The sequence below is a fragment of the Delphinus delphis genome, chromosome 8 (genome assembly GCF_949987515.2).
Source record: "Delphinus delphis chromosome 8, mDelDel1.2, whole genome shotgun sequence".
NCBI classification, from domain to species: Eukaryota; Metazoa; Chordata; class Mammalia; order Artiodactyla; family Delphinidae; genus Delphinus; species Delphinus delphis.
The window spans coordinates 94,157,949-94,171,995 of record NC_082690.1 but is presented as its reverse complement, the minus strand read 5'-3'; the positions used below and the strand labels follow the sequence as shown (position 1 = coordinate 94,171,995).

General features: G+C 40.1%; 1 protein-coding gene across 2 annotated transcripts in view; it reads right to left on the bottom strand.

Annotated features, from left to right (window-relative positions):
• The window catches only part of TTC17 (tetratricopeptide repeat domain 17), a 151,815-nt gene that overhangs the window by 30,081 nt on the left and 107,687 nt on the right, over nt 1-14,047 (bottom strand). For both annotated transcript variants that reach the window (XM_060018742.1, XM_060018743.1), the window contains 3 exons: nt 11,299-11,419; nt 9,234-9,393; nt 8,231-8,314 (listed from right to left, as the gene is read on the bottom strand). In XM_060018742.1, the coding sequence (XP_059874725.1) occupies nt 8,231-8,314; nt 9,234-9,393; nt 11,299-11,419 (365 nt within the window). The remainder of the gene's footprint in view (nt 1-8,230; nt 8,315-9,233; nt 9,394-11,298; nt 11,420-14,047) is intronic.

Genomic DNA, 14,047 nt, shown 5'->3' with positions numbered 1-14,047 from the left:
ATTTTTGTCAGGTAATTTTTTTTGCCATTGTATTTACAGGAAAGATTCCTAAAAGCAGGATTGCTGGCTGGATGGGTAAATGAATGTATAATTTTGCTAGATATTGTCAATTTTCTCTCCATAGAGATTATTCCATTTTACATTTCTACCAGCAGTGTATGACACTGCCAGTTTTCCCATGGTCTCACCAAGGGTATCCTATTCTATCAAACTTCTAAATTTTTGCCAATGATATGGGCAGGAAATATCTCAGTGTAATTTTGTTCTTTTTTTTAGCTTTTTGAGGTAGAAGCACAGATCACTATGTTTCAGTCATTTTTCTTTTAAACTAACATATCCATTTAGGGCTATAAACTTCCCTCAAGCATTGCTTTAGGTGCATCCCATAAGTTTTGATATGCCAAATCTTTATTGTCATTCATTTCAAAATATTTTCTAATTTTGCTTTCTTCACTGAACCCTGAGTCATTCAGAGGTGTAGTATAATCTCATCAAAATCATTGGGAATTTTCTATCCTTTTTTTTCTGATTTTTTTTTTAGGTTAATTCCACCATCGTCAGAAAGTAAACTCTAAATTGCTTCAGTGGTTTAATATTTAATTGAGGTTTAATTTATGATTCAGCTTATGATCAATATGGTAAATGTTCCATATGCATTTTAAAAATAAGAATATCCTCACAGTTGAATGTGGCATTATATAAATATCAGTTATGTCAAGTTTATTAGTAAGATCTTCTATATCTTAATTTTTTGTCTGCTTAGTTCTATCACCTATTAAGAGGTATGTTAAAGTCTATTTTGGTTGTGGATTCATCTATTTCTCCTTTTACATGTCAATGTTTAATGCTTGTCTATATAATGTGAAACTATGGCATTGGTTCCATATAGATTTACAACTTTCAATATCCTGGTGGACTGACCACTTTATCATTATGAATTGTCTTTATCTGTAGTAATGCTTCTTGTTTTAAATTCCACATTGTCTGATATTAGTATAGTTACACCAGGTTCTTTTGATTAATGTTTGTATGATGTATCTTTTTTCCATCAGTTTAATTTCGACTGTTTTGTATCTTATATGAAGATGTGTTACTTTAAACAGCACATAATTGGGTTCAAGATTTTAACCTAGTCTGATAATGTTAGCACTCTAATTGGGGTACCTAGTCCTTTTATATTTATTGTGATTACTGATATATTGGGTTTATCACTATCATCTTACCATTTGTATTCTATTTCACCCACCTGTTTTATAATCCTTTGTCTTCCTTGCCTCCTTTATGAATTAATCAAATGTTTTTTATTATTCCATTTTCCCTTAATTATACTTTAACTGTTCTTTTAGTGGTTAGCCTAAAAGTATAACATGCATCTTTGAATTATTACAGACAAAAAATATAAATTATTAATTTTATTACTTTCCTGAAATGTTAAAGCCTAACACTTTGTCTATGTGTATTCCTGGGAAATTAATCTCATGTTAACTTTTCAGCTAAGTTGCCCTGGAAACATAATAAAGGTAGAATGTCACCCACATTACTAGGCAACATTGTTTATGGTAAAGATGACCTGACTGTAAACTGCTAGTGGACTGTGATGATCTGGTAGGAAGCCACAGCTCTGAGCTTTCCCCAGTGTGATGTTTCTTGTCCCTTGTTGGAACTCTTGGGCTCTAGGCCCATAGGACTGGTAAAGAGGCACTGGTTCTTACATGGAACTTGAGACTTCCAGGCCAGGGTGGTTCCCACACTCATCCATGTGGTCTTGATCCTTTATCCCTGAGCTATCAATTGGGTGGTTGGAGCAGAGAACAGTCCCCAAGACTGCTGCCAGAGAGCTATGGGGACTCCTGGAGAAATACATGAAAAGCTTCCCTGCTGGCCTGCTGTATGTCCTGTTCTATATCCTCCTGAGTGAAGGCAAGAAAGGTGCCCTACTGAGGTGTGCAAGTATGAAATATCTATCGAGCTGGTCTTAAAACCACAAACAGTGGGCACTGCAGAGCAGCAGTAGCAATGAAACAGACTTTCATATCCTTGGTTCAATATGGCCAAGGCACCAGGACACAAAGGGAATGGAGAGGAAGATGCTGATAAGACTGAAGCCTCAGTGGGGGCCAACTTTCCCACAGTCTGATGGCAGAAGCTTGACACTGTGTGACAGGGGATAAAGCTCCCCCTTGTAGGAATGGATGAAAGCTGGAGACAAACTTATGCCGAGAGAAAATGCCCCACTGTCCATGAAATGGAGCTGACCAGAAACCTAGTTACAAATGGGCTTACTGGCAAGAATGATATTGCCTTAGTGTAGTTGATGCATTTGAGCCAAAGTAGGCATTGATGCCTGACAGGGGGCGGGGAGGAGACAAGCACATGAGCTTAAGACTCCATGTTTGTAACTAGGTCTGGATCAGAAAAGGAGGTGGAGCAGCTTGGTTCTGACCCAAGTTGGGTTGGCTGTAGATCTAACCAGCACAAAGTAGTGCCCACAAGCCACCACCTGAAGACCTGGGGAGACAAAAATGGGAGGACTATTTCTGCACTAGCCCACAAGGTCAAACAGGACAACGTGGCAACCGGGCATACAAACCAGCTGCGGGGTCAATGGTGGCAGCATGGTGTGCATCTGGGGCCAGAGGTGACAATGGTGGCAGCACGGTGTGCATCTGGGGCCAGAGGTGAGACCTCTGCAGAGGCTACCATGTGTGGAGAGTAACCTCAGCTGCAACCTGGGCAGCTTTCTGAGGGTTCTGATAGTGCATAATGATTTCACCCTAAAATGGAGTCTGACCAATGTCATCTGCTGACACTTAGTGATGATTATGGTAATGCAAACTAAAAACTCCCTAAAGAGACAACTACAGATGGGCTCTTCAAGAAATAATAAAGGATAACGACTGAGTATTTTAAAAGTTGGAGCAGAGCGGATACGGAGATCCTTTTCTTTTCTGAAAGGTAAATGGGAAGGGCTGCTTCTGCTTTGTTATCACTGCCGTTTTCTAAGTGTGGTCCTCAGATCAGCAGCATCGCTCAGCATCAGCTGTGAACTTACTAGAAATGCAAATTCTCAAGCCCGGCCCTAGACCTACTAAATCAGTAAGTCCTGTCATAGAAGCCTAGCAATCTGTTTTAACAAGTCCTCCAGGTGATTGTGGGGTACCCTAAAGTCTGAGAACTACTGTACTAAAGTTAATAACTCAAGGTCATGGAGGTCAGTCTGTGAGCCCACAATGGAAACTGATGTTGGATTACCTTCTAGCCCTATTTCCCTGAAGACCTAATAAAGGGGGAATGTTAGCTGTCACTAGGCAAGACAACTTACAGTAAAAATGGCTTGGTTGGTAAACTGTATCTGGACTGATAAGACTGGGAAAAAACTATAAACACCAGGTAGGAAGCTTGGAGCCTCTAAGTGCCATGGTTCTTGTAGCTAGCCATGTCCCTTTCTAGCACTCTATGCCCATGTGGCTATTACAAAAGATACTGGTTCTCATATGGAACTGGGAGCATCTAAGCCAGGGTAGTTCCCACACTTAATCATCTGATTTGTTCCCAAGCATGTGAACAGTCACTTGGCAGGAAAGAAGGGTGGGCAGAGAATGGTCCCTGGCCTAAGTGAGTGCTCTTTCTGGAGGTATATGACTGATGCTGCTGTGGTGTCCTAGCCCCTTATCCTTCTGGGTGAAGCCCACTCTAAGTGAGGCCAATTACATGAGTGTGAAATGTCTAATTGGACCTGAGACCATCTACAGTGATCAGTGCAATTCCTTTCTGCCTTTTGTGTTGCTGTTGTCATGACCTGTAACCTCAGAAGACACTACTTATTATTTTGTACTGTCATACTCATTTACACATACTCTAATATTTTCTCTTTCTGTTGCTCTTCACTCTTTCTTGTATTTCTGAGTTTCTACCTGGAATAGTTTTCCTTCTGCCTGAAAAAATCCCTTTAGTGATTTTTAATGCAAGTCTGTTGATAACATATATCTTTCAGTTTCTTGTGGTCTAAAACCGTTATCTAAACTTCATTTTAAAAAAATCAAGGTATAATTTAAATACAGAGAAACGCTCAGACCTTAGGTATAACATTCCGTTTTGACTATTGCTTAAAGACACAGAAAACTTCCAACACTCCAGAAAGTCCTTTCAAGTTGCTTCCCAGTCAACCGCTTCCCCCCACAAAGCAATCACTGTTCTGATTTCTATCACCATAGGTTAGTTTTGCCTGTTCTAGAATTTCATATAGTTGAGATCATACACTATACACTTTGTGTCCAATGACTTTTATTAGCAATAATATTTTTGAGATTCATCAATATGGATATAGGGTCCTTCTTGCAGAATAGTATTCAGTGTATAAATATAACACTGTTTATCCCTTCTTCTACTGATGGGCATCTTACTGTTTCCAGATTTTTGGATGTTACGAATAAATCTGCTGTGAACATTTTTTTTTTTTTTTTTTTTTTGCTGTACACGGGCCTCTCAGTGTTGTGGCCTCTCCCGTTGCGGAGCACAGGCTCCGGACGCGCAGGCTCAGCAGCCATGGCTCACGGGCCCAGCCGCTCCGCGGCATGTGGGATCTTCCCGGATCGGGGCACGAACCCGCGTCCCCTGCATCGGCAGGCGGACTCTCAACCACTGCGCCACCAGGGAAGCCCCTACTGTGAACATTTTTTAACAAGTATTTTGTGGACATAGTTTTCATGTCTCTTTGATAAATACCTAGCAGTAAAATTACTGGGTCATATATGCTTAACTTTTTAATAGACTACCAGACTGTCTTCCAAAATGACTGTACCATTTTATACTCTCGCCAGCAATGTATCAGAGTTCTGGTTTCTCCATATCATCTTGAACATCTGTATCATCAATCTTTTTCATTTTAGCCCTTCTAACTCTCATAATGTTCCTTGCTTCAAAGTTGTTTTTTTTTTTAAAAAAGAGTGTAGCCATATCTGCCTTTTTTATTGTTTGCATGGTATATTATTTTCCATCTTTGTACTTTCAACCCTTCTGTATCCTAATATTTGAAGAATTTCTCTTATAAGCAGCATATAGTTGGATTTAAAAAAAATCCATTCTATACAAAATGCTTAAATTATAAATCTTTTTTGTAGTTAACTACTGATATACTGTATTCACTATTTTACTATTTGTGTTCTATTTTTACGTGACTCTACCTTTCTCGATTTTCTTTGGATTAATCAAATGTTTCACATTACTCCATTTTCTTTCCACTGAATTATATTGTAAAACCATTTTTAGTAGTTAGCCTAGAGCTTAAAACATACATTCTGACTTATTACAGTCCAATGCAAATTATTTCTTTTACTACTTGGCTGATACCAATTAAACCTTAGAACTTTTAAACTCCATTTATTTCCCTCCCATCGTTTATGTTACTGTTACCATGAATTTTAGTTATATATAAAGGTGAAGCTCCTCAGGGCAGTACAGTTATCATTTTGTACAATTAGTCTTCATTTATATTTTCTTTCCAGTGTTCTTCTTTCCCTCTGGCATGTCCATATTTCTATCTGGGATCGTTTTTCTGAAGAACTCCCTTTAATTTTTATTTCAGTGCAGGCCTACTGATGCCTAAGTCTCTGAATTTTATTGGTTTAAACACATCTTTACTTCACCTTAATTTTTGAACAGTATTTTTGCTGGTATAGAATTTTAGGCTTGCAATTTTCTTCTTTAGTACTTTAAAGATGTCATTACATTGGCTTCTAGTTTCCATCATTTCCACTGAGAAGCTGTCAGTTTTATTGTTGCTCCTTTTAAAGGCACTGCGGTAGATAAAAGATAGGCCATAGTCTTTGCACTGTCAGCAGGCGGAGGATACTTCCCCTGCCCTGGGACTTTGCTTTGACAGATAGAAGGGGTGAAAGTGGTGCTGTTCCACCTCTGTGCATGGACTCTAAGCTTCTGCTTTCACCGTCTTGGAGCCCTGAGCCACCAGGTAAAAAGGTCCAGCTTCTCTGCTAGAGAGACTACTTGGAGAGAGACGATATCCAACTGTGTCCCACTATTCCAATTGCTCCAGCCTTCTTTGGTGGCCAGCCCCACTTAGGTCTCCCCATGTCTATAGTTGCATGAATGATTCCAAGTCAGATCAGAAGATGGTCCAGCTCAGGTTGTAGAATCTTGAGCAAATAATAGTTTTGTTTTAAGCCAGTAAATTCTGGCATGATTTATTAGGCAAAAAGATAACTGGAAATAGTATTTGGCATCAAGAATGGAGTGTGGCCGCAACAGAAACTTAAAGCATGTGACATAAGTCTGGGGAACGGGTTGAGGACACTTGACGAAGGAGCAGCAATGAGACTATTAATGAAGGTTGGAAGAGCACTGGGGATACTGCTACTGGACCCTGGAGAAGCGGCATTATAATCTATTGGCAGAACAAATAGAGAGGCTGTATCTTGGAATATAGGAAAATACCTAACAAAGCTGTGGATCTGGCCAGGAAGACCTCTAGGAAGAGCGCTAAAAGTGACAAATAGTTTTTAAAAAATCACCTATAATTTTTTTAGGTATTAAAAGAGAGAGGAGACCTAAACAAGGAACTATGCAGTTTTCAAGCAAAATTTAGAGAAAATGCTTCCAACCTGGGACTTGCAGGGTTAGAAAATGAAACTTTCTCAATTGCCAGCTTCTCTAGTCAGCACAAGGTTTTGACAAAAAGTCAAATCCAGGTGCTACCAGTAAAACTATGGCCTCAGGATTAAGATCAAATCCAAAGCACGGCAGTAAGACACTTTTTTACTACCACCTCAGAAAGATCTGAGTCTAGATTTAAGCCTCAGAGACTCTCCGTTAGACCAAAGGTGTCTAAGAATCTTAAAGGTATTGCCCTGGATTCATGTTCAAAGCAGACAGGGGCCTTCTTGAAGAGATCTGTGGGTGTGGCTTTTGTCTGATGGGATGGCTTATAATTTGAAAGTCCACAAAGTTTTTCCAAGAAGTTGTGCCAAGGATAGAGACAGGCAGCAAGCTGAGTAAGCTATTCAGCTACAAATACAGGACACTCCTAAGGAAAAGGAAAGACAGCTCAGACAGAAGAGCTGAAAGCTGAGAAACAGATTAGGAAACCAACCCCAGGGAACCAAAACAGGCCCTATTCAAGGAATATATCCTTGGGCTTCCCTGGTGGCGCAGTGGTTAAGAATCTGCCTGCCAATGCAGGGGACACAGGTTAGAGCCCTGGTCTGGGAAGATCCCACATGCCGCGGAGCTACTAAGCCCGTGTGCCATAACTACTGAGCCTGCGCTCTAGAGCCCGCGAGTCACAACTACTGAAGGCTGTGTGCCTAGAGCCCGTGTTCTGCAACAAGAGAAGTCACCACAATGAGAAGCCCGCGCACTGCAATGAAGAGTAGCCCCCGCTTGCCGCAACTAGAGAAAACCTCTCACAGCAACGAAGACCCAATGCAGCAATAAATAAATAAATTAATTAATTAATTAAAAAGGAATATATCCTACCCTGGAATTGGGGGAACCGGTGACATATGGCCAGATGAATTTCAGAATTCTCATGGAATAGTGATTGCTGAGTGCCTTCCACTTCCTCTCTTTTAAACTGATGCGATTATCCTATCCCTACCTACTAGAAGTGGAGTCGACCCTTTTAATCACTATTTTATGTTACCTCTTCAATATCATTATAATAATAAAGTGGAGAGATTCTTAACCATAAAATAGTTAAATTAAAATTTAAAAACTTCCTCTTTATACAAATATCACAGAGGCAGATGAACAGTCTTAGAGACTCTTAATTATATTTTCTGTAGGCTGTATGAAAATATAGTTTTGCAAATATTTTTAATGATTTCAAAGAAAAAAAGATATTTCAAGATGTGATTCCCACACACCATCCAAAATACCAAATATTCTTTATCACCAAAAAAGGAACACCTGACTTATTTCCCATACCTAGATTCCATAGTTCACAGTGGCATCACCTGAATATATCCACGCTGGACTATAAAAGAGAAAACTGACCATGTAAAGTTTAAGCACAGAAGGTCAACAAAGCAGCAAAAAAGAATACTAACCAATTGATGGAAAAAGTAATGGAAAAGTGATTGAAACATTTCACGTCATCCCTTCGGTACCAAGTATTAAGTAACTAACAGAACAGGTCAGAGCCACAGAGTGGCAAATAATCAGGAAAAGTTAGAAAGTGGGCAATAGTTTAGAGCTTTTCTACAGAGTGACTTACCTTTTCCAAAACTTTGGCAATTCGGGTGCCAATTTGTTCAAGTGACTGTTGTGGATATTGGTCTTTGCCAAGATTTTGCAATACCTGGTATAGGGAGAAAGATGGTAGATTAGAGGAATGAAAATGAGGTGAGGGCTGGTGACACTGCTGACGCTGAGTTGGGCACTGTACCACAGGTGCAGACTGCTTCTCTGGGGTACCTGCTGTGGTCCTGTTGGTAAAGCATTTTGTGGAAGATACACTGAAGGCCATTTTACCATCCCCTCAGCCTTCTCTCACTTAACAAAAATTATGGACATGTAAAACACATTCATTACAGTATTACAGAATATAGAGTAAGTAAAATAAAAAGCACTTGTAATCCTGTCACCCAGACACAACCACTGTTGATATCTCTTATGTATCTTTCAGATGTTTTTCTACATACACATCTATTATTTCTCTCACAGACTGTATACCATGGGATCGCACTGTAAACTATTACCTACATTTTCACATAATATATTCTAAAAGTTTCTTCATGCCAATACGTATATTTCTACTACATCTTTCTTAATGGCTCCTATTGTATACTATCTCACATCTATACCAAAACTTATTTAACAAATCCTCTACTTATTTAACATGCCTCTACTGTGGCATGTTTTCCAGTTATTCTTCTGTGTATATGCTGGGTCTGTCCTCTTTCCCTTCCTTCTTAAGAATGTCAATAGGAGGATTAACTGCCCCAAATATTTCTCACGAAGAGCCTCTGTCTGATGGCAAGCAGAATGCTACCCACCTCAAGGAATAAATCAGAATTAAAATTTCCTGGTCATAAAAAAAAGCATAAGCTCAGTCACAGGGCCTGAAAGAAATCAGGCTTTGCCTAAGCCACCTAGATGGCAGCCATCTGAAAACAGGCAAAAAAATACGGCCTGGCTGCTTGTGCTTTCTGCTATCAGTTGCATCATGACTGTGGGACTAAAAACCACGGAGAGGCTGAATGAAGCCGAGCACTCACCTCTGTTAACTGGCTCTCGCCCGTGTAATGGAGGCTGGCTCGGTTGGAAACCCCCTGCAAGTGGTCCAGGGTGTGCATGCTCGTGGGGAGATTGCCATTGCAAACAGGTTCCATAGCTGGCTGCTGTATTGGAGTGGCAAAGTCTATGTGTTCTGTGATGCTGAAAAATGGAGAGGACCACCTTAGCCGTGGAAAAACTGAGTGGGTGGGGAGAAAGAGTATTAATAATCAGCTGACCATAACTTCAACATATGCTTAGAAGTGTCTGGAACCACAGAATCTCACAATGGAAGAGACTTCAGAAGTTATTTAGCCTGATCTCTCATTTTACAGGCACAAGGACTCCAGTGCCTGGTAATGACCATCTGTTGAATGTATGAATAGACATCGTACCCTGGGTCAAAGCAGCAGTGTTGGGATCTGAGTCTTGAACTCAGTATTTTCTCAGTCTCCTCAAGCTGCCTCCTTTCTATGCACCGTGATGTCTGATTTCCTTACTGCTGCTTGGCCACCACTTTTTCTCACCGGGGAGGTTTTAAACCAGGTGGGTTTTCTTCTAGGACTTCTTCTTCCAGGGTACAGATGGTGATAAATACCCACAAGTGGTTCTTATCTTTTACTTTCCCTCTATGCACAGAAGTACACTTGTCCCCACAGAAAAAGTTACCTAAAGTTTAGACAGTAAATGTTATACAGATCCAGCTAGTCACTGTATCTATGTATAAGATATAAGTACTTCCCTTCATGGTTCCAAAGGGGTCATTTTCCTGCTATAGACAGGCTAAATGTTATACCCTATTATATCTATATCATATACACTGATGTGGCAAATTGGCACTACCAAATTTTGTTATAGCTACTTAAAAAGTTTAACACATATTATGCAAACATTCATTCATTCATTATTTATTCACAGCCTATTACATGTCAGATATCAGGGTTATAATAATTAACAAAACATACCCAGTTCCCACAGTTATGATGCTCACAGTCTTGTGATAGTCGGTTATTACAGGCGTGATGAATTGTAAAAGATAAAAATACAGTGCAATGTCAGTTTACTACAGGAGGGTATATATTTCCTCCATGCTGATGGAGGAAGGAGGTGGTTAATGAAGGACTTCCTGCGGAAGAGGTTTAAGTGGAGACCAGAAGGAGGAGTATGAATTAACCAGGAAGGGAGAAGGTGCTGAGAACACCAGCACAGGCAAAGGAGATACTACATGTGAAAGGAGGGAGGGGGGAGGGCAGAGCTGAAGATGGAAAGACACTCAGGGAGCAAATCATGAAGGGCTCTGTGGGCCACTGTGAACAGCGATATTTATAAGTTACTAGAGTATTTTAAGAATTATTTGACTTATATTTGAGGAATAATGCTGAGTACTGTGGACAGCATGGACTGAAGAGATGCAAGAATGAATAAACCAAGAGGACCAGCTAGGAGGCCACTGAATGAATCTAAGTGGAGATGACGGTACTCTGGTTTAAGGAGGCCGCAATGGGGATGAAGAAAAGCAGGTGGTTTTGAAAAATATTCAAAAGTTCTGGGAGTAGAGCAGTCTGACTAGGAGTGATTGTAAAATAAGAAGGCTTAGTGGTCAATCTTGGGGAACTCCAATGCTTAAAAGGTAGAAAAGGGGCCAACAAAAGAGACTGAGCATCCAGGCAGGAAAAAGCAGCTATAAGAGAGGCAACCTTGCTCGCCTGGGTCCCGGGAGGTGCTTGTAAATCTGGATTTGCTCTGGCTCCCTTTGTAAGCACACCATGTCAGGGAGGTTTTGTGCTTTGATTGAGAGAGAGCCAGTCTTTAATTCAAACTAAGTAAGTTAGCCGTGACTTCTAGATAGCTTAGAAAGTATGGGTGAAGGCACTGAGAAGGGGGCACATCGACTGTTTCAGTACAATGGGCTGAGTCCAACTGTGGTATCCTCTGAACCACCAACCCTAGAGAGGATGACTCTTCTAGTAGCTGTTGACAAAGAAGGGCAGCCATGAGGTCAGCTGGGGCCCAGTGGGGTCACTGGTCACAAATGCCATGAAGGAGGGAGAGGTTTAAGATACTCACTCAATGTTTTTTGAAGAAACTGCAAGCCAGGTACTCACGATGGCCGTCAGCTCTACCCAGCGGAGTTTGAGGCACTCGTCTGGGCTGGGCCATCCCAGACTCTGGTAGTCACGCTTTTTTCCTGGAAGGAAAGTATGTCATCAATCGACACGACTGCAAAGGAACAGAACATACAGTGTCTTATGCCCTGGTGATTACTTCATCCAGATTGGTGTATTGGAGGTGCCAGTCATTCTTCTAGTCTAGAATTTCTACCACCTAGAGAACTAACTAAAATCTTGTCATTCACAGCTATGGGAATAACAATCATCTTTGAGTAAAGCCTTGTTTTCAAAGACAGATGATGAAGTAAAAATAAATGTGCCCTTTATGGATTTAAGACTGAAATAAGGGTCAAAATACTGTTCAATGTTAACATTTTACCAACCTTAATTTTTACCTTTCTATTGCTTTCTATTCAAAATCAATACATTTTGATTTTATAGAGACAACTCTTAAGTCAGGAGAAACATATATCTCTAAAGCAGGGTTTCTTAAGCTGCTGCTACTGACACTGTGAGAGCTGTCCTGCGCACTGGAGGATGTTTGGCAGCATCCCTGGCCTCTACCCAACAGATGTCAGCAGCACCCTCCCTGACATAGGACAACAAAAATGCCTCCAGATACTGTCAAATGTTCCCTGCGAGGGCGACGTCACTCCTGGTAGAGAACCCCTGCTGTAAAGAAAAGCAGTAGGTTAGAGAATAATGATGATAATGAAAGGTTATCATTTATTTCCAGAGCACTTACCATGTGTTCAGGTCCTGTGCTAAGGGCTTTATATCTGTATCCTCATGAGGCAGATTTTAATCCTCATTTCTCAGATGAGAAAACAGAGGCTCAGAGAAATCAACTGACTTGCCCAGGGTCACCTGCCTACTAGGTGGCAGAAATGGGATTCAGATCCAGGTCTGTTTGACTCTAACGTGCACATTCCCAATCATGCTATTTAAGGCTTTACTGGGCTTTGAAAGCTCTGTTTATGGTACCCTTCAAAGGTACTACCTTTTGGGTGTAGGCCCTTTACTTAAATCAAGTCCCCAAGAAAAGAGCAGAATTAAGTCCTATCTAGGAAGGATTCTTCTGAAGAAATTCGACTGGAATGGACAGGAAGGAGAACCTTGGTTCTGTATAGCTCTTTTTATACTGTAGGAATTTACCAATGATAGAAAACTGTTTAAGACACAGGCAGGGCTTTAGATTTAGATTTTAATAGAATAGAAAAAAAACTGTTTGGAAGAGTTTCAAATGAACCCTGTTTAAATGAATAAGTTAAAGAGTTGAACCATAGGTTTCACAATAAGGATTATTTTTCTTTTATGTTTAAGAAATTCACTTGAAAAATGTTTACTGAGCATCTGTTATAAGAGACTGGGAACTGTGTTAAGACACTAGGGATACAGAGAGGAATAATAAAAGGGCCTGCCCTTGAGCTCACAGTCTACTGAGGAAGGTAAACAAACAAATTATTAGAACACAATAGGGTTAAGTGCTAGAGTGAAGGTACAGAACAGCTGCATAGAGGAGACAGCAACTAATGCTGCCTGAAGGTACCAAGGAAGAGACGGCATTGGAGTCTGAAGTGTAAACACGAGTGACATTTTAGCACCGCTGAGGTGGCAGAAGGGCATTCCAGGCAGAGGGAACAGCATGTGCAAAGACAAGGAGGTAAAACAAGAGCAGGGTTGGTTCAGAGAATGGTACTGAAGGGGAGAGAAAGGCTGGGCTGTAAACAGTCTTGTGCACCACACCAGAAAGTTTGGCCTTTATGCTGCAGGCACTGGGGAGCCTTTGAGCGCACCACTCTCCACCTTGTTCACAAGGATATCATAAGACACTCTGTTAAATGCTTGGCTTTAATCTAGTTACGTTATGTCTATGACACTTTCCTGGCCTTCCAGTCTACTAGCCCTCACCAAAGTAGGAAATGAAATTAGTTAGGCATTATTAATTTTATTAATTCTTAGAAAATCTACAATGGCCCTTAATGATCCCTACTCTTCCCCCATGGGCTCACAAAGTACTGGTTTAATAATTTGCTTTAGAACTTTGTCAGAATTTATCACAAACTCCTTATCATTTGGTAGTGGACAGAATCCATACTTATTTGAAAATTGGGATACTGAACCTCTCCAGTCTTCTCTTGCTTTAGAACTTTTCACTTTAGTGACAGTGACACTTTAGTTCCATGATCTCATTTGCAAGTATATTCAGTGCCCTACCCAGGCCCACCTCCTTGAATCCATTCAAAATTGTCTAAGTGCTCTCCTATCATCTCAACCACCCTGAGCTTTAATTTTCACTTTTACAAGAAATTTTTAGTTTTTGTTTGTTAAAGTAATATAGGCTTATTACAAAATATTTAGAAAATGGAAAAGAATGTAGAAGAAAACAGAAAATCACCTGCAGCCCTATGAGCACCCAGAGATGATAATTTATGACATTTTAGTGTATTCTCTCCTACACTCGTTTCTATGTGCTTGTTTATTTTAACATATTTCATCAAATCTAAGATGTCATCAACTGTAAGGTACACATTATTTTACATGATTTAAGAAAGAAAAATGTTGCCAATTATTAGTTAAGATACTGTCAATTGTAAGATGATCTCAATTTCAGAGATACTGAAATGTGAAAAAAAATGTAGTCAAAATATAGTATATTTACTATTTTACAAAAATTGAAGTATTCTCTATATATGCTATTCTAT